The sequence below is a fragment of the Scyliorhinus canicula genome, chromosome 10, assembly GCF_902713615.1.
Source record: "Scyliorhinus canicula chromosome 10, sScyCan1.1, whole genome shotgun sequence".
In the NCBI taxonomy this organism is placed as follows: Eukaryota; Metazoa; Chordata; class Chondrichthyes; order Carcharhiniformes; family Scyliorhinidae; genus Scyliorhinus; species Scyliorhinus canicula.
This window is the reverse complement of record NC_052155.1, coordinates 77,091,279-77,117,414: the sequence shown is the minus strand read 5'-3', so window position 1 is coordinate 77,117,414 and position 26,136 is coordinate 77,091,279. Positions and strand designations below refer to the sequence as shown.

The 26,136-nt window shown below is 45.5% G+C and overlaps 1 protein-coding gene across 1 annotated transcript; it reads left to right on the top strand.

Moving 5' to 3' along the window:
• Positions 1-4,678: 4,678 nt before the first annotated feature.
• Positions 4,679-25,865, top strand: tyms (thymidylate synthetase). The gene is made up of 7 exons (XM_038809203.1): positions 4,679-4,878; positions 9,239-9,312; positions 20,087-20,261; positions 20,425-20,526; positions 21,093-21,268; positions 22,784-22,855; positions 25,417-25,865. The coding sequence occupies exons 1-7, from the start codon at positions 4,743-4,745 to the stop codon at positions 25,552-25,554; spliced, it is 873 nt and encodes a 290-aa protein (XP_038665131.1). The 5' UTR covers positions 4,679-4,742; the 3' UTR covers positions 25,555-25,865.
• The last annotated feature ends 271 nt before the right edge of the window (positions 25,866-26,136 follow it).

Below are 26,136 nucleotides of genomic sequence, written 5' to 3'. Positions count from 1 at the left end.
TAACCTCCAATGAGTATAGGTTCAAATTTTCCTCACAAATCATCGCCTTCATCCCGGGAATCAACCTAGGGAAACTCCTCTGAACTGCCTCCAATGCAAATATATTCCTATTAAATAAGGAGACAACTGTATATAGTTTTGGATAGGTCTAAGCTGTGTTCTCTGAAATCCCGGCCAAGTGTTGACGCTGGCGTCAAAACCGGCGCGAGTGATGGCAGCGTCAACGGGCCTCCAGACCCAGTCATTCTTCCTGTCCTCGGGGGCTATAACGGCGGCGGAGTGCTGTGCACTGCTCCACCGCCATAAGCCAACCCACCACGGCTGGCGCGGGTCCTGCACGCTATGGCCGGCACGGGTATGCGCATGCGCACCACAGCTGTCTCCACGCCGGCCCACGAGCAACATGGCGGAGCCCTATATGGGCCCGGTGCCTAGGAACATAGGCCCCCACCCGGAATTAGCGCGCCCGCCGATCTGTTGATCCCGATCACGAGCCTGGCCACCATGGAGGCCCCCCCGGAGTCAACAGCCCCCCCCCCCCACCAGGAGAGCCTCCGCAGCTCTATGCTCCTTGCAGTAAAGGCCAACATTTGAGTTCCTAAATGCTTGCTGTACCTGCATGGTAACATTTTGTGATTCATGTATGAGGACACCCAGATCCCACTGTACTGTAGCATTCTGCGTCTCTCTCCATTTAAACAATATTCTTATTTTCTATTCTTCCTGCCAATGTGGAGAACCTCACATTTCACCACATTATACTCCATCTATCAAATTTTTGCCCACTCAGTTTATCCATAACTCTTTGTTTCCTCCTCACAACTTGCTTTGCATCTCCCAGTATGTTTGTATCTCAGCAATGCACTTGGTCCCTTCATCCAAGTCATACATTTTCTGTCTCCCCAGCATCATATTTGAGAAGTGCCCTAAGGATCACTGGGGACTCCCTCTCAGAAGTTCCCAGGTTAGGGTTTACCTGGAAATTGTCCAGAAATACTAAATTCTCCCGGATTATTGTGCTGCTCTGGGAACCATCTGGCAAAGCCATATATCATAGAAGTCTAGAATCATAGAAGCCCTGCAGTGCAGAAGGAAGCCATTCACCCCATCGAGTCTGCACTGACCCTCTGAAAGAGCACCCTAGCTGGGCACACATCCCCACCCTGTTAACGTAACCCAGTAACCCCACCTAACCTTTTGGACACTAAGGAACAATTTAGCATGGCCGATTTACCTAACCTGCACATCTTTGGACTGTAGGAGGTTGCGGGAGAACCCGGAGGAAAACCACGCAAATACAGGGAGAAAGTGCAAACTCCACTCAGACAGTCACCCAAGACTGGAATTGAACCCAGGTCACTGGCACTGTGAGGCAACAATGCTAACCACTGTGCCATAAATTGTGAATGATTGTCTTCTCAACGATTGACCTCAAATCCGCCTACCACCAGCTCCCCATCCATAAATCGGACCATCTATACACTGCCTTTGAGGCGGAGTCGGCTCTATCACTTTCTTAGGGTTCCCTTTGGCGTCACTAACGGGGTCTTCCAAAGGGAGATGGACCGAATGGTTGACCGGTACGGTTTGCGGGCCACGTTTCCATACTTAGATAATGTCACCATCTGCGATCATGATCAGCAGGACCACGATGCCAACCTCGCTAAATTCCTCAGCACCGCCACTCTTCACAACCTTACGTATAATAAAGAGACGTGTGTATTCAGCACGACCCGCTTAGCCATCCTTGGCTATGTAGTCCAGAATGGACTTCTGGGGCCCGATCCCGACCGCATGCGCCCCCTCATGGAGCTTCCACTCCCCCACTGCCCCAAGGCCCTCAAATGCTGCCTGGGGTTCTTTTCCTACTACGCTCATTGGGTCCCAAACTATGCGGACAAGGCCCGCCCACTCAAACAGTCCACCCAATTTCCCCTCACGGCCGAGGCACAACAGGCCTTCGCCCGTATCAGAGCAGACATAGCCAAGGCCAGGATGCACGCAGTACACGAGATGCTGCCCTTCCAAGTAGAAAGCGACGCTTCAGATGTCGCCCTTGCCGCCACTCTAAACCAGGCAGGCAGACCCGTGGCTTTCTTTTCCCGCACCCTCCGCGCCTCTGAAATTCGGCACTCATCCGTCGAAAAAGAGGCCCAAGCCATCGTTGAAGCTGTGCAGCATTGGAGGCATTACCTGGCTGGCAGGAGATTCACTCTCCTCACTGACCAACGGTCAGTGGCCTTCATGTTCATTAACACACAGCGGGGCAAGACCAAAAACGATAAAATCTTGCGACGGAGAATCGAGCTCTCCACCTATAATTACGAGATTTTGTATCGCCCCGGCAAACTCAACGAGCCCCCAGACGCCCTCTCCCGAGGTACATGTGCCAGCGCACAAGTAGACCAACTCCGGGCCCTACACGACAGCCTTTGTCACCCGGGGGTCACACGACTGTACCACATCGTCAAGGCTCGCAACCTGCCCTATTCCGTCGAGGAAGTACGGACAGTCACCAGGGATTAACAGATCTGTGTAGAGTGCAAGCTGCACTTCTACCGGCCGGACCGTGCGCAGCTGGTGAAGGCCTCCCGCCTCTTTGAATGCCTCAGCGTGGATTTCAAAGGGCCCCTCCCCTCCACCGACCACAACACTTATATTCTCAGTGTGGCCGATGAGTACTCCAGATTCCCCTTCGCCATGCCATGCCCCGATATGACGTCTGCCACCGTCATCAAGGCCCTCAACATAATCTTCGCTCTGTTCGGTTTCCCCGCCTACCTCCACAGTGGCAGGGGGATCCTCATTCATGAGTGATGAGCTGCGTCAGTTCCTGCTCAGCAGGCGTATCGCCTCCAGCAGGACGACCAGCTATAACCTCCGGGGAAACGGGCAGGTAGAGAGGGAGAACAGGACGGTATGGAGAGCCATCCAGCTGGCCCTACGGTCCAGAAACCTCCCAGCCTCCCTCTGGCAGGAGGTCCTCCCTGATGCACTACACTCCATCCGGTCACTACTGTGCACCATTATGAATAACACACCCCATGAACGGGAGAATAGAGAGCTGGGAGCGGGCTCCAACGCCGGAGTGAAACCCAGAGTGTTTCACTCGGCGTCGTGACTTTGTCTCCATTTCGGAGAATCGCACCCATAATGTTTTATACAATCACACAAAGCTGTAACTTCCAAGCTCCTAGCATCAGATTTTGGGTGTATCCCAAAGATGCGCTGAGGAAGGGCAGCACGGTGGCCTAGTGGTTAGCACAACCGCCTCACGGCGCTGAGGTCCCAGGTTCGATCCCGGCTCTGGGTCACTGTCCGTGTGGAGTTTGCACATTCTCCCCGTGTCTGCGTGGGTTTCGCCCCCACAACCCAAAAAATGTGCAGAGTAGGTGGATTGGCCACGCTAAATTGCCCCTTAATTGGAAAAAATAATTGGGTAATCTAAATTTAAAAAAAAAAAAGATGCGCTGAGGAGTCCCTGTCATAGGTTCAACGGTAAAGATTTGCAAGGCAATCGCCTGGGGAGTGCACACTTCCTCTGGGCAATTGCCCTGTACTGGGAACCGGGCAAAAATGTGATTTAAATTGCAAACTTCGGATGGTTCCGGCTGTGTTACACAAATGAGAATAATTAAAACCTAACTATTATAAAGATTCAGACCGGCCCCACCTAAGGAGTCTCCCGATACCTTTCACCCTCAGGGGATTCCCCACCCCTAACTCTCTATGAAATGCCCCGATGGTCCAACCTTCCTTGATGTCTGACTCCCCTGATGTCCAACCCCTCTCACCAATATCTGAGCTCCCTGATAGCTGACTCCCTCCGATGTTCAATCCATCCACCACGCCTGGGGCGGGATTCTGCGGGAATCGACGGGGCGGGCAACTCCGGCATGAAGGAATGGCATGAACCACTCCGGCTTCGGGCCGCCACAAAGGTGTGGAATCCACCGCACCTTCAGGGGCTAGGCTGGCCCTGGAGTAGTTTGCGCCAGCCGGTGCGGAAGGGGCTTGGCACCACGCCAACCGGCGCCGAAGGGCCTCTGCCGGTCGGTGCGACTTGGTGCATGCGAGGGAGTGCCAGCGTGTGCTGGCATCATCCCAGCGCATGCGCGGGGGGGGTCATCTCTGCGTCGGCCGCTGTAACAGTCCGCGATCGTGGGCCAGGCCTCCTGGGGCCAGATGCCCCCCCCCCCCCCCCGCGAGGACCCCAGTGGCCGCCCGCGGAGCCAGGTCCCGCCGGTAAGTACCTGTTGTAATTTACGCCAGCGGGACCAGCCTAAAAGGGTCGGCCACTCGGCCCATCGCGGGCAGGAGAATCGTCGGGGGGGGGTGGGGGGGGGGCCGCTGCCAGCGGCCGGCGTGATTCCGGAGCAAACCCACGCAGACACAGGGAGAATGTGCAGACTCCGCACAGTGACCCACGCCGGGAATCGAACCTGGCACCCTGGAGCTGGTGAAGCAACACACCAGACCTCAGGCAGGAGGCAAGGTTGAGAAGCATCTTGAATAATCTCAGCTGGAAATTGAACCTGCCATCTCTGACAGCGGATTGGACGCCGCGCAGAAAGCCGGCACCGGATTGGAAGCCGCGCGGAAAGCGGGCAGCGGATTGGACGCCGCGCGGAAAGCCAGCAGCGGATTGGATGCTGCGTCCAACAGGAAATAACCAATGGGAGCGGGCCTGCCGAGCGCGGGAAGCTTTGGTCAGGATTCGGTTACTACGGCGCGGGGACGAGATGGAGCGAGTGAGTGATGAACACCAGTATTTGCAGCACATCAGGAACATTCTGGAAACCGGTTCCCGGAAGGAGGACCGGACGGGTACAGGCACCGTGTCGGTGTTCGGGCTACAGGCTCGGTATAATCTGAGAGGTGAGGAAACTGGGAGCTGGGCCTGGTTACCGGTTCATTAAGAAATACTGTTTTGGGGCAGAATGAGTGTTGAGTTCAAGGACATTTAACATGAATTGTTAATTTATAAACTAATAAAAAAAAAGTAGGCAACATGTCGTGCTTAACATCCAAAGAGTTCTAAAGTATATTCATTTAACATTTATAATTTGGGGATATACAGCAGCTAATGTATTTCACAATGAGAAAAGGAGAAAATTAAACCGTGTTGTTGTTTTAAGGCGCATTTTGAATAGTGCCATGGACTATGTTCCACTAGAATGGCCACCTATGTCTATTCTGGGGAGGTTTAGTCTTGACAGCGATCAAGATCCAGTAAGAGTCCCTAGTTCACGGAGTTCGTCCTTGAAAGCTTTAGTTGCCAATTTCTTTGCATTAGAGTCATTCATCTCAATTAGAGCCGAGGTAAATCCATGGCTGGACTAGACCGCCTTGTCATACAGAAGCATCAATGAATAATTACAGCACAGAAAGAAGGATTGCCATTCGCCCCTTCATGTCCGTGCTGGCTCTTTGCAAGAGCAATTCGTCCAGTGCCACACCCCTGCCTTTTGCATGTTGCCGTGCATTTATTTTTATTTTCGGATAATGATCCCATTGCTTTATGAATGTCGCAATTAATATCTCTGCCGCACCGTCAGGTTCCAGATCAGCAGGATCAGCTGGCTGACAGATTATCTACCTCATTGGCAGTGACGATGTCACAGACAGAATTGGTGTATTTTATTGCTGTCTTCCCCTCTTGAGTGATTTGTCCCAATTCATTTGATTTCTACTAGCAAGCTTTTGTGAATTTGAAAGTAATGGTTAGAACTGAAGGTTTGAATGAGTCGTCTTACATTTTCATACACATACAATTGACGAAAAATGCAACTACAATCTGGATAGACTTTACTCTTTTGCAACAGGCCTGTAGTTTCTTGGATGAATGGGTGTGTTAGCTGGAGTGGACGCCTTGTGAAAGCAGAGGACACTTGGTTGCAACTTTATAGTAGTTGAATTGCTAGAACGTCAGTTCTCTGGTGAACCTGAAGTTGGAGCAGGCTGGGGATGGGTAATAAATTCTGGCCTAACCAGTGATGCCCACTTCTTGTAAATTATTTTTTTTTAAATGGAATGACCTCTACCTTCATCTTAGCGAAACTGCAATGACCATGAGACTCCAAATATGGTTATCAAAAGACAAAGCTGTAGGTCAATATCTAGAAATTTGCCAGAGAATGAGCCAGCCACTGAGAATATTCATTATTCCATCAAACAGGCAACGGGGTTAGTAATATATAATAGACGACCATCAGCATGTAAGGGCACAGGTGCTCCACAGCACCTTGTTGGATACCCTTTAGCAGCGTGGATGACTTTAAGGCTATTGACTAGGATTCTATCGCCAGGGCAAAGAGCAGTGAGTACAGAGGGCACCCTTGACGGGTTCAAAGTGTGCTGAATGTAGAGATTAAGTGGGTACACTTGAAGTAGCGGAGATATAAAGAAGGTAAATCCATGATGTAAATTTTGGACCAAACCCAAATTTACCCAAAATTGCAAACCGATAATCCCACTATACCCAGATATTTTTAAAAGCGGGTAGCAAACCGGAGTGCCGTACCCACGTGACCTGTGACAAGTCCGGAGTCCTTTTCCAAATAAGATGGTGTGTTAGAACACTTTATTTGGAAAAGGACTCTGGACTTGTCACATGGGCAATGCAGCCATGTTTTTTGCTACCTGCTTTTTATCCTGTGTTCCTGCATTTCACACTGAGAGTTTCAGACCAATGTCTTTTGTCTTTTGGGGATGAGAAGTCATGACAATACAATGAAAGGTCGGTGAGATCCATCTGGTATTCTTCTGGGACCCAGTACATGTCAATATCGCTTGTCCATGGCCCTTTCTGTTGACGTCCCTCCTTAATACAAGGGATATGTGAATTTCAAAGGTAACTTATTGCACATTTGCACCGGAGACGCCAATAATGTTGCTCCTTTTAACTGGATACTAATATGACCGTTATTAATGATATTGCTTTTTAGAGTCGGCAGGTATTAAGGGCAGCACGGTAGCCTTGTGGATAGCACAATTGCTTCACAGCTCCAGGGTCCCAGGTTCGATTCCGGCTTGGGTCACTGTCTGTGCGGAGTCTGCACATCCTCCCCGTGTGTGCGTGGTTTCCTCCGGGTGCTCCGGTTTCCTCCCACAGTCCAAAGATGTGCGGGTTAGGTGGATTGGCCATGATAAATTGCCCTTAGTGTACAAAATTGCCCTTAGTGTTGGGTGGGGTTACTGGGTAATGGGGATAGGGTGGAGGTGTTGACCTTGGATAGGGGGTAGGGTGCTCTTTCCAAGAGTCGGTGCAGACTCGATGGGCCGAATGGCCTCCTTCTGCACTGTAAATTCTATGTAATTCTATCTATGTAATCTATGTATCAAATGATAGCACCACAAGGTTTAGTCGGATATCGGTCAAACGCCCAACAACCAGTTAGTTCAAGGTCAAGGATAGTTTATTTACACACAAGAATTACTTCGACATGCAACATGAAACACGAGAAGCTAAATTACACCTAACACTACAACAACCTGTACTTCAGGTACCCGATTTTATGCAGAGGAACAAGGCCTTTGTTCGGATCTGGCGTGGCTGGGTCTGGAGAAGTGACTTTGTTTCTGCTGGGCTCATCCGTCTGGTAGCGATCATTGGTCTTCAACTTGCTTCTGGTCGTGGTGCTGCAATTGGTTTTGGGCACAAGCCGGGGCAAGAGAGTGCCGGTGCGCTGGGGCCAAAAGAGAGTGAACACATGGCAGTGTCTCTTTTTATCCTTCGGGGGTTTAGCGCTCTTTTGGGCGGTCCTTTGATTTGGACCCAATAGTTCGGCAGGCTTTGATTACTCCTGCCTTCGATTTTAGCTAAGGGGCGGGTGTCTTGATGGCTGGGCATGTCCTGAGCGGTCATTGACCTTGGCTGTTTGGGCTTCCTGGGTGAAGGGAGTGGTGCCGATGAGTCTGAGTCTGGATCTGCATCTGATACCTGAATACAAGTATTTGTTCTGGGGAAATGGGCCATTAGAATGCAAAGTAGCTGGGAGTTTCGATAGCGTCTAGTTATCTGGTGACAAATATACACTTAAGCTCTGAGTTAGTCTGCATCCTGCATTGGCCTTATTTCCGTGATTCTTTGCAAGTAGCCATGTTTCCCTTTGTAAGTGGCCATCCCAGATGGCTACACTGTCATTGTCCATATGCAATTAGATATTTACTTGCAAACTACCTAGTCACATCAGATGGTACAGCCACCTTGAGTAGATTTTGGTGTCTACTTTCTTGGGGAGCAAAAAATCTTCATGCCTGTACTCTGCATGAGGAAGAATGTATGGACAGGTCACTATTCGGCTTTGATTCTGAACAAAGCAATTCAGCAAACAATTAAGTCAACGTCAGTGGTAGAGAAATTATTGGGGGGAAATTCTGAGGGACAGAATTGATCTTCACTTGGAGACACAAGGATAATCAGCATGGCTTTATCAGGGAAATCACGTCGAAATAAATTTGATTGAATTTTTCCAGATAGTAACTAGATGTGTAGAGGGCAGTGCAGAAGACCATTCAGCCCATTGAGTTTGCACTGACCTTCCGAAATAGCACCCAACCTAGGCCCACTCCCCTGCCATATCCCCGTAACCCCACCTAACCTTTTGCACACTAAAGGGCAATTTAGCATGGCCAATCTACCTAACCTGCACATCATTGGACCCGAGATCGAACCTGGGTCCCTAGCGCTGTGAGGCCCATGTAGATGTAATCTGCATGGACTTCAGTAAGGAGACAGCGGATGATGACATACTTAATATTGTTTGTTGAATTGCTTTTGGGGGGGGGTGGTAAGTTTGCAGATGACACAAACATTGGCCAGGTGGTTTCTGTGTTCAGCCAGCACTGAGTGCTGTTAATTGGCTGCCTTCATGAACAGAATGCAAAATCATGCTTACACCACTTAAAGCTAGCTGTATTATTTATAACAGGCTTGCACCTCAAAAAGAATATAAGAAGTAGAAGCAGAAGTAGGCTATTTGGTCCCTTGAGCTGTTCCACCGTTTAAAAAGATCACAGCTAATCTGATTTTGGCCGTAACTCCACTTTTTTGCCTGACCCCCCCCCCAACACACACACACCTTGACTCTGGTGTAGATCAAAAAGTCCGTCCAACTCCAAAATACCAATATAGTAAATGCCTTTGCTGCTCAACTCGAGTGCAGTCACCAAGTTATATTTATCTGCATGCTGTGAACAAAGTAATCCACAAAAATCATTGCATTTTGTCTTTCAGATTCTTTTCCCCTCCTCACTACTAAACGAGTATTCTGGAAAGGAATTCTGGAAGAGCTGTTGTGGTTTATCAAGGTACACACTGTAGTTTGTGAATACGTTTTACAAAAGTTCCTAAATACTGCAGCAATAATAGGATGAGTAGCATCACCTTGTGGCATCCTTTACTTAGGTATATCAAAATAATTTTTTTTAATGCATGTTTGTATCCCTGAATACTTTGCTTGCATTCAAAAATAGAAAAAAGTGCTCTGAATTACATTTTATTGTTGTACAGTTGTAACTGAAACTTCTTTGCTTTCATATAACATGTAGAAAATTTGCAAAGAATAGAAAAAGTAACATTTATGTGGAACCTTTTTAATGTAGTAAAATGACCCAAGCCTACTGTTGAATGTTAATATGTTGAACAAAACTTGATACTGAGTCATACAAGGAAGTATGAAGACAGATGGCCAAAAGCTTGATTAAAGAGAGGTTTTAAAAGGCGTCTTGTTTTAAGCAGCATATTAAAGGAAGAAAGAGGTTTGGGAAGAGAGTTCCTGAGCTACGGGCCTTGGTAGCTGATGATGTGGCTACCAATTGGTGAAGAGATTCTAAAATTTAGGATGCTCAGGAGACCAGAAATGCTGTAGTGCAGATATCTGAGGCTATACGACCAGAAGAGGCAGATACAGAAACGGTCGAGCATTGCCATGGAGGAATTTGAAAACCAGAATAAGAATTTTAAAATTGATGCGTTGTGAACCGCTATAATAGTTAATTGTCATGATGATGGAGGGAAAATCTTGAACTCAATACAAAAATATTTAACTTGAAATAAGATGTTTTTTTAAATGGACGTACAAGCCAAAGATTGCTGAGGATGCAAATTCAATCACTGGCTGAATTGCTGTGGGCCATACCAAGAGACAATGAAACTGCATCCTGTTTACAGACAAGAATACATTAAAACCATACAGAAATTAACTGATTATCATCTCAGCAGGAATGATATCCTGTGAGCAATGTCCCAGATCGGTTTGTGGATTTTCACAGGACTAGGATAAAAGCCAGCTGCTAAATCTGGTCAGGGTTGACTAGTGCTGGATATGTCAATGTGGGACACAGGAAAAAAGTTGCAGCAGACTCCTGCAATGGTAGTGCAGATAACTCATCGCTGAAGAAAGCCAAATCAACAAAGCCATAGCTGAAAAAGAAACCGGGCAACTTTTCATTCAACTATAGAATACTGGAATCTCAAAACTGACTATTCACCTGCTGAAGCCAGCGCTACTGTAATGAATTGCAACAATGCAACTTCCCACTATCTACTCATCACGGGCAAGTTAAAGGCTAACTTGCACATTAAAAAAAATTTGCTTTTGAACTCCATCCTCATTTTCTGATCTCTGAATGTGTATGCATACGCTTCAACATTTTTAGCGCATGTAGTAGCTAACAAACTCACGCTTTCTTTATTGGGCTGGGAAAGGTATCCGCAAGGAAAGGAATCATAGAATTCCTACAGTGCAGAATGAGGCCACTTGACCCATTGAGTCTGCACTGACCCACTGAAAGAGCACCCTCCCTAGACTCACTCCCTCGCCCTGCCCCTGTAACCTTCACTGTACACTAAGGCGCAATTTGGCATGGCCAATCCACCCAACCTGCACATTTTGGACTGTGGGAGGAAACAGGAGCACTCGGAGGAAACCCACGCAGACACGGGGAGAATGTGCAAACTCCACATGGTAAGAAGTCTTGCAACTCCAGGTTAAAGTCCAACAGGTTTGTTTCAAACTCAAACTCCACACAGACAGACATTCAGTCACCCAAGGCCGGAATTGAATCAGAGTCCTGGTGCTGTGAGGCAGCCACATTAACCACTACCATTGTGCCGCCTAAATCCCCGACCTTGGGATGCTTTTTAAATTAATCTTGTTGCGTCCAACCGAGGTGGTTGATAAAGGGAACCAGTTCTTTCTTCCTGACCTGGGGTAACAAATTTGGGGAACCTGGCCTGGGGACCAGTCGTTACAATATGGAACAACACCTGCAATGTGCTTGTGCCTGTGTGGAGCTTGGGAAGGTTAGCTGAGAGTTCAGGGTTAGGGCAGGAGGAGAGTTGAGAGGAAATTTGGCCTGGTGGGCTAGGGGCAGGGAGGGAGGGAAGTGGCAGAGGTAGCTATGTGGTGACAAAGAAGCCCATATTGTTGGAGGTGGAGACAAGGGGGAGAGGTTTAAAGAGGTAGATTGAAGTAGAGGGAAAAAAAACGGGGCTATCTTTTCATTCCAGGATGATCTTTGAATGATGAACAGTTTTAACCGATGGGAACCTCGGGTGCTCAGTGTAGGCAAGCCAGACTTGCCGTTGAATGCCATGGATGCTCAAGTCTGGGCCTTTTAGACTTGGTTTTACTGGGGTCACGGGCATCACCAATGGAGGGAAAATGTCATTGAATAGAACGGTGGCTGCAGAAGTGTTGTGATGAATAGAGGTGTAAAGGGGAGTTGGGAATTAGAATAATTGACTTGAGGCTTTTTTCCTGTGGCAGATGCTGGGAAGTGGGGTTGAAAGGAAAATGGATAAGAAAATTCTCAGATGGCCTTATCTCTGGCACGATTGAAGTAACGAGGCTGTGAGATGGTAAGATCCAGGGTGTGCTTAGGAATGTAAAAAGGGAAGATTATGTGAACACTTTTAGAGAAGAAAGGGCATGATGAGATGAAGGTTGAAAGCAGCAAGGATGAAAAGTCACTCGGTGCAAAGGCCGAGAGAAAAGAATAAGCTATCTTTGGTGAGAAACTGATGTGCTACTTGTTGGATGGCAGAGATAGGATTTGACATGAAGGCAAGATGGATGGAATAAGGTGAGATACTCGAAGGAGGCAAAGTTGGCAGAGATGGGGGGACAAACTACAGTGATTTGGTGATGAGGCTGTGCTGTCATTATGGCATTTTGGGCAAGGCAAGTGGTGGAAGGTATAACCAAATAGGGAGCTTCATTTAAGGGGTGAAGACATGTCATCATTTCTCAGCCAGACTTTGGTCAAGGTTATGACTTTCTGCATTCACAATAAGCTCCTAAATGGCAAGGACCTTGTTCAAAAGTGAATATCTGTTTTGGAGGGGTATACACAGTGTGGCAGTGTTAGCTAATTCACTGACAAGTTCAAGGGAAACAGTGAGGTGCAGAGTGGGAAGGAGGTTGACCAGATTATTAACCAGTAGGTGGGAAGATTGGTGAGTGTACAGGATGGGTGTTATGTGTGTTGATACTGTTGCATGGTCCCTTTTTAGAGTGAGTCTGTGATGTCATTGGCTACTTTTTGGGCTTATCTCGACCCAAGCCTTTGTACAGTTAACCATCTAATAAGCCTCTGTCCATTATTGCGTTCAACCCTTGTACTTCAGCATTTCCTTTCTTTTATCCTGCAAGTACCATAAACAACAGGATAAATTAAACTGGCGATGAGGAATGGATCAGAAAAAAATATTTTTACAAAGTGAAAAGATTGAAGTTGTCAATGGTCGATGTTGAAACAGATCAACAGTCAGCGATCGGTCCTCACATAACACCACGCCCCGCACCTGGCATCGGAACTGGTAAGGCTATGGGCACAAACTCAAAGGAAAGGTCCATTCCAAATTTAAACTGTCACCAGAGGGGCTCCGGCTGCATAGCTTGTGCAGTAAAGGTAGACGGGGAAAAAGAAAACAAAAAATCAGGAATTGCTAGCTGATACAATTCATTTAATCACCATACTTAAAATATGCCATTGATCTATGGTATATGAGAGCATTCTGATATCACTGAAAAATAGCGAGAAACTTTGGCACCATGGGTGTATTTGAAGAAGACTCAGGAAACTGGAAATCATATGCAGAACGATTCCACGATTATGCCGTGGCCAATAAAATTTCAGAAGATATTCAGGTCCCTGCTTAACTTCAAAACTTTTAATTTGCTTTAGTGTTTTGTCCAACCTGAGAATTGGTTAAAATATTAGAGGATCATTGTACATAAAAGCCATTAATTATCGCGGAGAGGTTCCAATTTTACCAAAGGAATCAACCAGAGGGCGAAAGCATCAAGTGCCTCATGGAGTTTTGCAAATTTGATTATTTGCTTGATGATACCATTAGAGATCGCTTGGTCTGTGGGATGTCAAATTAGGACTTTCCGAAAAGCTAATTAACGGAAAGAAATAGAAGTTTGAAAACAGCACTAGATATTACCGTTTCAATTGAGATTGCTGCTAAAGAGACTTCTCCATTCTGAGCATGCACAAGGATCCGTAAACTGGCTGTCGCCCAGTAAAGGTACCCAGCAACAGGTATTTATCGCTGTGCAAAAGCAGACTGTTCAGTTTCATTGCTGGAGCAAGGATGGCCAATGCAAAAATTGTGGCAGATCTGGCCACACGACAAGAGCTTGCTGGAGTAAAACCATATTTCCAGAGAAGAATGCTCAAGGAAAAATACCAAGCACTTCAAAAGAAGAAATAAGGCAAATTCAACAGCAAACTCAATGTGGACGAAAATAAGAACAACAACAGTGAAAATACTGTACATGGTTCTGCTAAGGAACTGTTGTGCTATCTGTACAAGGTGAATCATATCGGTTTTGGATAATTCCAAAACTGGACAAAAAAATGGAGGCCGATATAGGGGGCTGCCATCTCCTTAATTTCTGAGACCATCTATGAACAGAATCACCTATCGTCGAAGCCAGCCGATGTCATCCTGAGGACCTACACTGAGGAAATAGTGCCTCTACGAGGAGGATGCAGAAGTGGGGAAACTGCAGAACTGCCACTTCATGTCATCTGAGGAAGTTTTCCAGCTCTTTGGCCTCTCTTAGCTGGGAAAGATCAAATTAAACTCTAGTGCAGTAAACAGCTTAGTTGATTCGAAGACTGATTTACAGACCACCCTCAAAATACAGCTGTGTATTTGAGGACACACAGGTCCATGAAATGAGTGCAAGTATCTTTAAAGATCAAGCAAAATAGCCAGCTAAGCGTCCCCAAGCCAGAGTAGTACCCTACGCTATACATCCAAAGGTAGAATCTGAACTAATAAGACGTATGGATACAGGAGTCTTGGAACCTGTCACACTAATGACTGGGAAACCCCGATTGTACCTGTAATGAAGCAAGATTGAACAATTTGCATTGGTGGAGATTTAAAAACAGCCATCAATCCAGTTCTATGCACATATCAATACCCGCTACTATTGATTCAGGCCTAGCAGGAAAAGTTCAGCAAGTTTGACCTATCTTGGGTCTACCTGCAAATGAATATTGCAGCTGAATCTCAACACCTGTTCACCCATTGTCACACAAAAAAGATCTCTATAATAAGATCTTCCATTATAAGAGATTACCTTTTTTTAATAATGTCAGGACCCGCTTTGTTTCACCGGTCCATGAATCAGATTCTTAGTGGCTTACAGGAGATGCAATGTTACGTTGATATACTAATGACTGGTACCAATGAATAAGAACACTTGGGTAACTTAGGTATATTGAAATGCCTTCAGGTGCATGGTCTTTGTGTGAGGAAGGATGAGTGTGATTTATTTCAAGCATCAGTCCAATATCTAGGCCATGTAATCGATAATAAGGGTTTACCTAAAGCACCTAAGAAGATAGAAGCTATAATGGAAGCTCCATGACCAATGATCGTAACACTGATAAGAACATTCCTAGCGGTAATTAACTACTGAAATTCATCCCTAACTTACTTGTGCATGAAACAAGCTTGGCAATGGACTCCAGAATGCGAAAAAAATACAAGTCAGCTAAACAAGCACTAAAGAAGTCCAAAGTGTTGGTACATATCAACCCAAAGTTACCATTGCAACTTGCTTGTGATGCTTTGCTGTATGAGGTTGGAGCGGTGGTGTCACACATATTACCTTCGGGAAGAAAGACCAATAGCTTTTGCAACACGTACCTTAAAAAGTGCTGCCACATACCTTAACAAGTGCTGAATCAAACTGTGCTTAGTTGGATAAGGAAGCACTGAGTATTTTTGGTGTGAGAAAATTTCACCAATACCTATATGGTCATTACTTCACATTGTTGGCAGATATCAGGCCCTTCACTATTTTTGGGCCATGTTAAAGATATTCTTTCATGGCAGATTCCATCAATGGTCTTTAATATTATCTGCACATTGCTACGAGATCAAACCCCGTCAGTCAGGGTGCCATGCTAATGCATTGTCACATTTGCCTTTCCCTGTTGGTCGGATACCACCCAGTAATGAAAATAAATTTGTGTGCAGCAGCTCTCAAGTCCAATAACAACAGAAATGATCCTCTTCCGGAAGGTACTGGAAATACTGTTAAGGGAGGATAGCGGGAAGACGCCCTGAATTAAAGCCGTATATTTCCAAGGAACTGTACTTGACAGTGCAAGGCAGATATCTGTTATAGGGAATGAGAGTAATAATTCCTCCAAATTTGCAGCAACATATTGGAACAATTACATGAAGGATACCTAAATAGCTGGAAACAAGGAACTTGCACAGAGCTACTTTTGGTGGCAAAGAATCAATACCCAGATAGAGGAAAAAGCTGGACTCTGCCAGTCATGTGTGTGGGTAAGGAATGCCCTGCCACTGTCCCCATTTCATCCATGGGAGTGGCGTAAATGCTGTGGCAATGCTTACACATTGATTTTTGCTGGTCCATTCGAAGGGCACGCGTTCATGGCTGTCATAAACGCACATTCTAAGTGAGGCCTTAGTAAAATTTTCCAGAACAAATTGAGAGACCGTGGTCCACAGTTTCTGGCTCAGGAGTTCGAGGACTACTTTAAAATGAATGCTGTTCAACCTGTAAAATTATCACCTATCCATGAACGGTTTAGCTGCAAGGTTTGTTCTGTCCAGACCATGTGACTAACGTCTGGTCAATACGCTGAGGCAGAGATTGCTGAAGAATCCCCTGCTTCTAGTCTTCCTTCTGTGAAAAAGACTATAACGTCTTCCGGGCTATAGTAATCCACAGATGAACCTAAGAATAGATTCTCTTCTCCCCCCCCAAATAAATTTAGAGTACCCAATTATTTTTTTCCAATTAAGGAGCATTTAGCATGGCCAGTCCACCTAACTTGTACATCTTTGGGTTGTGGGGGTGAAACCCACACAGACACTGAGAGAATGTACCGTGTCTCCACACGGGCACTGACCCGGGGTCAGGATTGAACTTGGGTCCTCGGCGTCATAGGCAGCAACCTAAGAATTGCTCTAAGGTGAAGAACAATCAAACCCCTGAAGTGCACAGTGCGGAACCTACCAGATCATCTTTCCTATCGACTGTATTACCACTGTGTGATAATGGTATGCCTGCCCTTGTATGACTATGGGCACAATTGTACGGCTTCGCTGCGCTCAAGCAGCGCGTCATAGCGCAGTGTGGCCGGGAGACCCCGCACCCGGGATCTACCCGGCTCAACGCCTCCAGACGTTGCGATGTTAAACCCCCCAATTGCGTGTGGGATAACTTACTATAAAATCTGCATATTAAAAAAGAACAAAGAAAATTACAGCACAGGAACAGGCCTTTCGGCCCTCCCAGCCTGCGCCGATCCAGATCCTTTATCTAAACCTGTCACCTATTTTCCAAGGATCTACTTCCCTCTGTTCCCCGCCCGTAAATATATCTGTCTAGATACATCTTAACTGATGCTATCGTGCCCACCTAGAACATAGAACAGTACAGCACAGAACAGGCCCTTCGGCCCTCGATGTTGTGCCGAGCAATGATCACCCTACTTAAACCCACGTAACCCGTATACCCGTAACCCAACAATCCCCCCATTAACCTTACACTACGGGCAATTTAGCATGGCCAATCCACCTAACCCCGCACATCTTTGGACTGTGGGAGGAAACCGGAGCACCCGGAGGAAACCCACGCACACACGGGGAGGACGTGCAGACTCCACACAGACAGTGACCCAGCCGGGAATCGAACCTGGGACCCTGGAGCTGTGAAGCATTGATGCTAACCACCATGCTACCGTGAGGCCCCTAATGGCAGTTTCCCATGGCAGGTTAATGGAAAAAGTGAAGTTGCATGGGGTTCAGGGTGTACTAGCTAGATGGATAAAGAACTGGCTGGGCAACAGGAGACAGAGACACCTCCGCTGGCAAAGAGTTCCAGGCACCCACCACCCTCTGCGTAAAAAATCTTTCCACGCACATCTCCATTAAACTTTCCCTCTCTCACCTTGAAATCGTGACCCCTTGTAATTGACACCCCCACTCTTGGAAAAAGCTTGTTGCTAACCACCCTGTCCATACCTCTCATAATTTTGTAGACCTCAATCAGGTCCCCCCTCAACCTCCGTCTTTCCAACAAAAACAATCCTAATCTACTCAACCTTTCTTCATAGCTAGCACCCTCCATACCAGGCAATATCCTGGTGAACCTCCTCTGCACCCTCTAAAGCATCCACATCTTTCTGGTAATGTGGCGACCAGAACTGCACGCAGTATTCCAAATGTGGCCTAACCAAAGTCCTATACAACTGTAACATGACCTGCCGACTCTTGTACTGAATACCCGGTCCGATGAAGGCAAGCATGCTGTATGCCTTCTTGACCACTCTATCAACCTGCGTTGCCACCTTCAGGGTACAATGGACCTGAACTCCCAGATCTCTCTGTACATCAATTTTCCCCAGGACTCTTCCATTGACCATATAGTCCGCTCTTGAATTGGATCTTCCAAAATGCATCACCTCGTATTTTCCTGGATTGAACTCCATCTGCCATTTCTCTGCCCAACTCTCCAATCTATCTATATTTTGCTGTATTCTCTGACAGTCTCCCCTCGCTATCTGCAACTCTACCAATCTTAATATCATCTGCAAACTTGCTAATCAGACCACCTATACCTTCTTCTAGATCATTTATGTATATCACAAACAACCATGGTCCGAGCACGGATCCCTGTGGAACACCACTTTCTCCATTTTGAGACACTCCCTTCCACCACTACTCTCTGTCTCCTGTTCCCCAGCCAGTTCTTTATCCATCTAGCTAGTACACCCTGAACCCCATGCAACTTCACTTTTTCCATTAACCTGCCATGGGAAACTTTATCAAACGCCTTACTGAAGTCCATGTATATGACATCTATAGCCCTTCCCTCATCAATTAACTTTGTCACTTCCTCAAAGAATTCTATTAGGTTTGTAAGACATGACCTTCCCTGCACAAAACCATGCTGCCTATCACTGATAAGTCTATTTTCTTCCAAATGTGAATAGATCCTATCCCTCAGTATCTTCTCCAACAGTTTGCCTACCACTGACGTCAAGCTCACTGGTCTATAATTCCCTGGATTATCCCTGCTACTGTTCTAAAACAAAGGGACAACATTAGCAATTCTCCAGTCCTCCGGGACCTCACCCGTGCTCAAGTGTTTCTACCCAAGACGTTTCCTGGGGGTGGGGGCGGCATTGAGTGGCTTGTATCAGGCCTCCTATGGATGGAGAAAACCTGCAGAAGGATAGACAACTGGGAGGTCTTGCGTTACCAAATTTGATATTTTATTGCTGTGCTGTAAACGCGATACCTCATGTGGCTGGAGTCTGGGTCATTAGGGTCCAGCTTGGGGGCACTGGTCACAACGTCTCTGCCATTTATTTGCTACAGCAAAGTACTTGTTAAACCCGGTTGCTGACTCCACTTTAAAAATATGGAAGCAACTCCGTCAGCATTTCAAGTTGGGGTCGGTGTTGAGGCTGGCCCCCATTTGTGTTAACCATTTGTTTGAGCTGGCAAAGTTGGATGCCAATTTGGGGTGTGGAAGGGGCTGGAGAGGGAGAGTGATTCATTCCTGGAGGGCGGTTTTCCAGCTTGGAGGAATTGAAAAAGAAATTTAGGTTCTCTGGCTCGGACTTGTTTAGGTACCTCCAAGTACGAGATTTGTTTAGGTGTTTTAGATATTTCTAGTGGTGCTGCCATCATCATTGCTGTTGGAGAGGATCCTTTTCTGTTTGTTGCCGGAAGAGGGTAAAACGTCTGGCATTTATGGATGGATTTGGGTAATGGATCTGGTCTCTGAAAGGGGTAAAGGCCAAATCGGAGGAGTTGGGGGCCTATATTGGTGGAGGTGGTGTGCAGTGCGTCCCTTCTCGGGGTGACCACATGTCATTGTATGCGAGGCTGAGCCTGATCCAGCTCATGGTAGCGTTTAGGATGCTTACTAAAGAACAAATGAGTAGTTTATTTGCGGGGTTGAGGTTGGGTGTGAGCGCTGTTCAAGGGGGGCCTGCTAATCACACGCACGCGTTCTGGTTCTGTCCCAAGCTTGTGGTATTTGGAATCTCATTTTCTTTCAGCACCATGTTCGCGATCCTGAACATTGAGCCCTGTCCTTTAGCGGCTATACTTGGGGTTTAGGACTTGCCGGAGCTGCAGACGGGTGCAGGGGCAGATGTCCTTGCCTTTGCCTTGCTGGTTGCTCAGAGGTGAATCCTGTTGAGTTGGAGGCTGGGGACGCCACCTAGTGCCTTGGCGTGGCAAAGTGATGAGCGTTTTTGCACTTAGATATTCAAGTACAGCATGAGGGGGGTCAATTGAAGTGCTCTTCACGGGATGGCAACCCTTTATATGTTTGCGTTGTATTTCAAGGAATTGGTCACTGAGCTGTTAGAGAGGGTGGGGAGGGAGCAATGGAGCGTGGGTTGTTTACTAGATTATTGTTTTCTTATCTTTTAGTTTACTGTTGCTTGTGTGTTTTATATAAAATGACACGGCCTAATTAAAATATATTTTAAAAGTATTAGTATTCCTGCAGATTCATTTTTCTCTCAATCTTTATCTTCAATTTTATTTCAGGGCTCCACCAATTCTAATGAGCTTTCAAAAAAGGGAGTTAGAATTTGGGATGCCAATGGATCACGAGACTATCTGGACAAGCAAGGATTCCAAAACCGAGAGGAAGGTGATTTGGGTCCGGTTTATGGCTTCCAATGGAGGCACTTTGGAGCTGAATATAAGGACATGCATACAGGTTAGGAAAAATTGCTACGCTATGCTTTATCTCCGCTAATTAATTTTGGATTTTTAGGATTTGGTATTTCTACAGGAACAAATAAAACTAGCTTAAAATGGTTAACTGAATATTTTGTGTGGATTTTTAAAATTTTATTAAGTTGTTTACATTATGGTTGTAGATTACTCTGGTCAAGGAATCGATCAGCTCGAGTATGTAATTGAAACCATCAAAAACAACCCGGAGGATCGCAGAATCATTATGTGCGCTTGGAACCCTAAAGGTAAAAAAAAAGATACCGGTTAAGTGAGGTTGGAATCTCCCAAAAGATCACTTGGTGAAGGCAAATATGTAACTGAGCTGCATATGCTAGAGTTCCCAGATTCAGCTCACAGTCTAGCCAGTTTCAGCTGGAATCACAGTGTATGCAATCTAGTGACTCTTGCTGGAAAGCAGTCTAGTAAGAATGGATCAAATTTTGTTGCAATGTGGTTTTTCCTGCAAGTCCTGTTAAACGTCCACCACCACCACCAGTTCAAAATTATTTAATTATTGGTTTGTGGATGTAAGTGCCAACTGAAGCAAAGGAGATTGCAGCATTTAAGAATAAATTGGTTGGATGAAGAAAAGTATGAAAGTGTTGGAGGATGTAGCCACCGTATTGGAGCTAGTAGATGCATTTATATCACCTACTTACTAGTTGCTTTTTGTGCTGAGTGCCAGATACTAGTTTGAATTTCAGTGAATGTATAAGCTTTCTACTAGGTGTTAGTGTGGTAAAGTAAATCCAAGCTGTGTTTCAATATATATATAGCTATTGCATTCTTTCCTGATTTATTGTTTCTGCAGATCTTCCTCAGATGGCTCTACCTCCCTGCCATGCTTTGTGCCAGTTCTATGTGGTAAATGGAGAGCTCTCCTGTCAGCTGTATCAGAGGTCAGGAGATATGGGCCTTGGTGTCCCATTCAATATTGCCAGCTACTCATTGCTGACATACATGATTGCACATATCACAGGACTAAAGGTACTTTGGGCTTGTTTTGTATTTATATAATGTTACCCATACCAAAGCATTAATTACTTTGAGAGTAATTGTTATTATGTGGACAACTATAACACACCAATACCCTGCAAACAGCAAATGAGAAAAGTGGCCAGTTAATTGGTCTTTCTGGTGATTGAGGATTAATGTTGGCCAAGATACTGAGCAAACTCCCTGTTCGTCTTTGACTATTGCACTGGGAACTTTTTTATGTCCACTTGGGCCAACTGGATTAGATATTAAATGTGGATTAGATATTAAATGTAGAAAGGACAATATCTGGGACAGTGTCGTACTCGTACTGATTATATGCTCAAGGCCTTGTCTCTTTTTCCATTCCTTCTGACTCATGAGAGTGCCAACAGCCAAGCCAAGTGGTAATTTCAATAAAAGTACTGATGGGACTAATCCAGTGCGTTCTTTTTGTGGTTTCACAATGGGAAGGAAGATGGTTGTTGATTCAGTCTAATTTTGCCCTTAGCGAAGAAGTAGTAGCGCTTGTTCACTGTTCCCCACTGACAGCTGCCTACAGACTTTTTCCAGGCTTGTTAGTGGAGATTTTCTTTAATCTATTGTATTTTCTAGTGTGGTACCCAATACAGATTGTCTGTGGCAGCTTTTCAGCAAGGCCGATTTGGAAAATCCTCACCGAGACACAGTCCAAAGAATTATAAGGCAATAGATATAAATTTAGATTAAATGTTGGACAAAAAGCATTAGAAAATACAGATGGGGTTAAGGGAGAGAAAAAAGAGATCAGATCTATTTTGACCGTTCAAAGAGTTCTCAAGCTCACTCTTCTGAAAGAATAACACGTGATTATTTTTTCAGGGCCTGGGGTTATTCAATAATTATCACTAACCATGCTGTTTTTTTTTTTTAAATCCTTACTCCTGAATACACCAGTACGTAACTTTTTTTAATGTGGAGCCAGTGGGCAAGTAGAGCAAGTACAAGTCTTTGCAGTTGTTTCAATGCCAATTTTGTTGGGCAAAAACTGCCCATGTGGAAAAACTGGCAGCAGGATTCTCCACCCCGCTGTGCCACATTTCTGCCCCAACCCGCCGGCAGGATTCTCCGGTACACCGGCCTGTCAGTGGGGTTTCCCATTGTGGGGCAGCCCCACGCGGTCGAGAAACCCCCGGGCGCCGGCGGAGAATCACACCCAGGGTATCTCTCTCAGCCACCTATGGATTTCCATGTTTTCGCAACCTGCTCTAGCTTTCCACCTTTAATTTTATGTGTGCAGACTCCAGAAATTGCTACCGTTTCCTGCATTCTAATGGTGCGCACTGGTGGCCTTGCAATTAACAGGTGCTGAGTCACTGTAAAAAGGTAATGGTTAGTTGGACATGCCAGACCACTGTTCTTTCTTCTCCTTGTGACTTTTCTGTAAGGATTAACAAGTGTAACAATATTGCTTGACTAGATAAACTGCAGTGACAGATACTGGTCATATACCTAAATAGTTCCCTTATTACTTTGCTCTCCTTCCAGCCTGGTGATTTTGTACACACGTTGGGTGATGCTCATATTTACAAGAACCATATTGAGGCATTGAAGATTCAGGTAAATGTACTGCCAATGACCTGTAGTAAACTTATTTCTGTTCCTACAAGAACAAAAACACAAATGGAGATGAATTAATCTTTAATTTTGTAACCATATTAACACTATAAATTAAGCAGAATAATTATTCCAGCAGATGTTATACAATCAAATGATTTCAAATAAATTCATAATCTCTACTTCAAAGTTGTCATATTTGAAGTCTGGGTATAGAAAACAAAAAAATGTTGATTAAATCACTTGTTTTTGATAGGATTCTTGCATAATTACCGTTCTCTTGCTCTATGTGGCCCACCCAAATACAAATACCAAAGGTTTCGGCTTTGGGTGAAATCATGAATTTACACCCAAAATTGTGCTTGTTAGGTTACACCCAAAATTGTGCACGTGAGGTAATCACAAACATAAATTCTCCGTCGGAGGAACCCCCCTTTTCGCTGCCAGCTGCACACAAGGCCACAAATTTGTGGGGGTGCCCACAATGGGAAACACCTTGGCCGGCTGCCGGGACAGAGAATCCCACCCAAAATCTTTTATGAAACAGATAATCCTGGCAGTAAAGAGAAGTTTCTGCCATTTGACAGAGTTCAGACTTTTGAACTGTCAGTAAATGTGAACTCCCTTGATCGGGCCAAGAATTCCATTCTCAGTAGGCCTAAGGGTTCCAGTGTACTTGCAGAGTGAGAAGATGGCGATCTGCACGTGCTCTGTTCTAGCTTTTTTTTCAGTTATAAGGCTCTTTCATGCAGGGCATCAGGGGTATGTCTGAAAAAAACACTCATGGGTGTCAGGATTGTTGCCATAAGAAAGGAGGTCCTGGGATTAAGGGTGGGAACAAAGGAAAAAGGCACAGGGATAATCCACGGTAGAAGGAGCCACCCACCGAAGGGAAGCCATGGGGAGAGAAACAAAGAAAGAGGCTCCAGGTAGTGAGGGCCCAAGAGAAACCCTGGTAGAGAGCTGAAGAGGCAGTGTGGCCCAATGGGGCAAAGATAAACCTTTTGGAGCCCTGGTATTCTGCTTGCTTTGGCTGTAAGAACATTCCGGTTCATGCCTTCACTGGCCGTGAACCTGGATACATCGGTGATGGGGATGATCTCAAGCTGAGATTGTGTATGGTCCTTTCTCAAGAGTGATAGTGTCCATAACAGGATTGCACCCGCTGTAAATGGGCCCAGAAAATAGCAGTCAATTGTTTTAAGAGAAGAAACGCCTAACACCAGTCTCAGTGTCTCTCCAACTTCCATTCTTAACCCTTCTGTTGATGCAGCTTCTGCAAAAGAAAGGGGACAGTGGTGATCTGCAGCAGGCAGCAAAAGCGGTGATTGACATGGGCTTTGCTGCCTGCCTCACCCTCCACCCAGAAGAAAGCATCTTCCTGCTGAAATCTGCTGTTAGTCACTCGTGAGCACTTGCTACCTTAAGTGCCCAGAAGGGGATGCTGCCATTGCATTAGGTGTGGCCCCTTTGAAGCTGTATTTGTACTAAAAGTGGCTGGAGGGCAGCTCAGCGGTCATGACAGGCCCACTTGATAGCCCGGAGCACCTGCAGGAGCCAGCTGATAGCCTTTACCGGTGCTGCCATCTTATTATGAAGCAGCTTGAGCTGTGAATGCAAATGGCAGCCAAGTAAAGGATGGCATGAGCCTGAGTTGTGGCAACCAGGTCTAGGTGCAAGGCTCAATAGCAACTTCCTGGACCTGCTCCCAGCCTCATTTCGGCCAGAGGTTTTCTGGACTTCTTGAATCCCTCATCCCAGCTTTAGCAACATTGGAAGTGCAGGTGATAGCCAAGTGAAGGCAGAGGTGGGCAGCACGGTGGCGCAGTGGGTTAGCACTGCGGCCTCACGGCGCCAAGGTCTCAGGTTCGATCCCGACTTGGGTCACTGTCCGTGTGGAGTTTGCACATTCTCCCTGTGTTTGGGTGGGTTTTGTCCCCACAACCCAAAAATGTGCAAGCTAGGTAGATTGGTAATGCTAAATTGCCCCTTAATTGGAAAAATTGAATTGGGTACTCTAAATTAAATAAAAAAGTGAAGGCAGAAGTCAGAAAAACAATTGAATAATTAAATGTTTGTTTAAAGAAGATAAAGTTACTTAATAATAAAGTCACAGTTTTTAAACAAATCAAATAAACTTAATGAGAAGTCATACAAATAAAACAATTTATAATATCTATCTTTGCTCTAAAATTCAGAATTAACCTGAGTTACATGTAAATTAACAGAAACTGTTGTCGAACACACACTGCACAAATAAATAGCAATTGTTTTTTAATATAAATTTAGAATATCCAATTCATTTTTTCCAATTAAGGGCAATTTAGCGTGGCCAATCCACCTACCCTGCACATCTTTGGGTTGTGGGGCGAAACCCACGCAAACACGGGGAGAATGTGCAAACTCCACACGGACAGTGACCCAGAGCCGGGATCAAACCTAGGACCTTGCCGCCTGGAAGCAGCAGTGCTAACCACTGTGCCACCATGTCACCCTAGCGTTTATAATTTTTGTATTTGAAGCAAAGGTTTTGTAAAAGCTCAACTGTTCTGCTTTCGACACAGCTCCAGCGGGAACCAAGACCTTTTCCAAAATTGAAGATATTGCGCAATGTGGAAAATATTAATGAATTCAAAGCAGAAGACTTCAAGTTAGAAGGTTATGATCCATACCCTACTATCAAGATGGAAATGGCTGTATAATACTAATGCTTGCCTACCTGACTTGATAAATAAAAGGTGAAGACTGGAGGAAGAAGAGCATGAAACTCCATGGCCGTTAAAGCGTGGACCGGATCCTTCAATTTGTTGTGGGAGCTGCATCCTTCTTGGATCTTCATAACAGTTCTGTTACACACACTTCTGTTGCACGCAGTAAGAAAATAATGACTGTCCAAATGAAGCTTGTTTAGGTCTAACACGAGAGCATCTAATTCTTTTACACAAGTCTATTGAAATATATAATTCTGTTTATATAACTTGTCAATAAAGCGTGTTTTCTTTCCCTGGAACAAGGTTGTGTTGCTAAGCATGAACTCCAGGAGTTCCTTGCAATTTATTAAGGCGTATCAGTTTTGTGGGTTTCACAGTAATGCGGATGAAATTGCATGAAAACAATTCCTAATACAGCAGTGAAAATTATAGAATCCGAAGCAGCTGACTTATTCAGTCACTAAAGCAGTAATCTGAACTATAATTACAAGGTTCTTTACAATAATCCTGATTTCAAAAGTTGAATTTTTCCTTTTCTAATCACAATTTGGACACCGTATTTTGACATCTTTT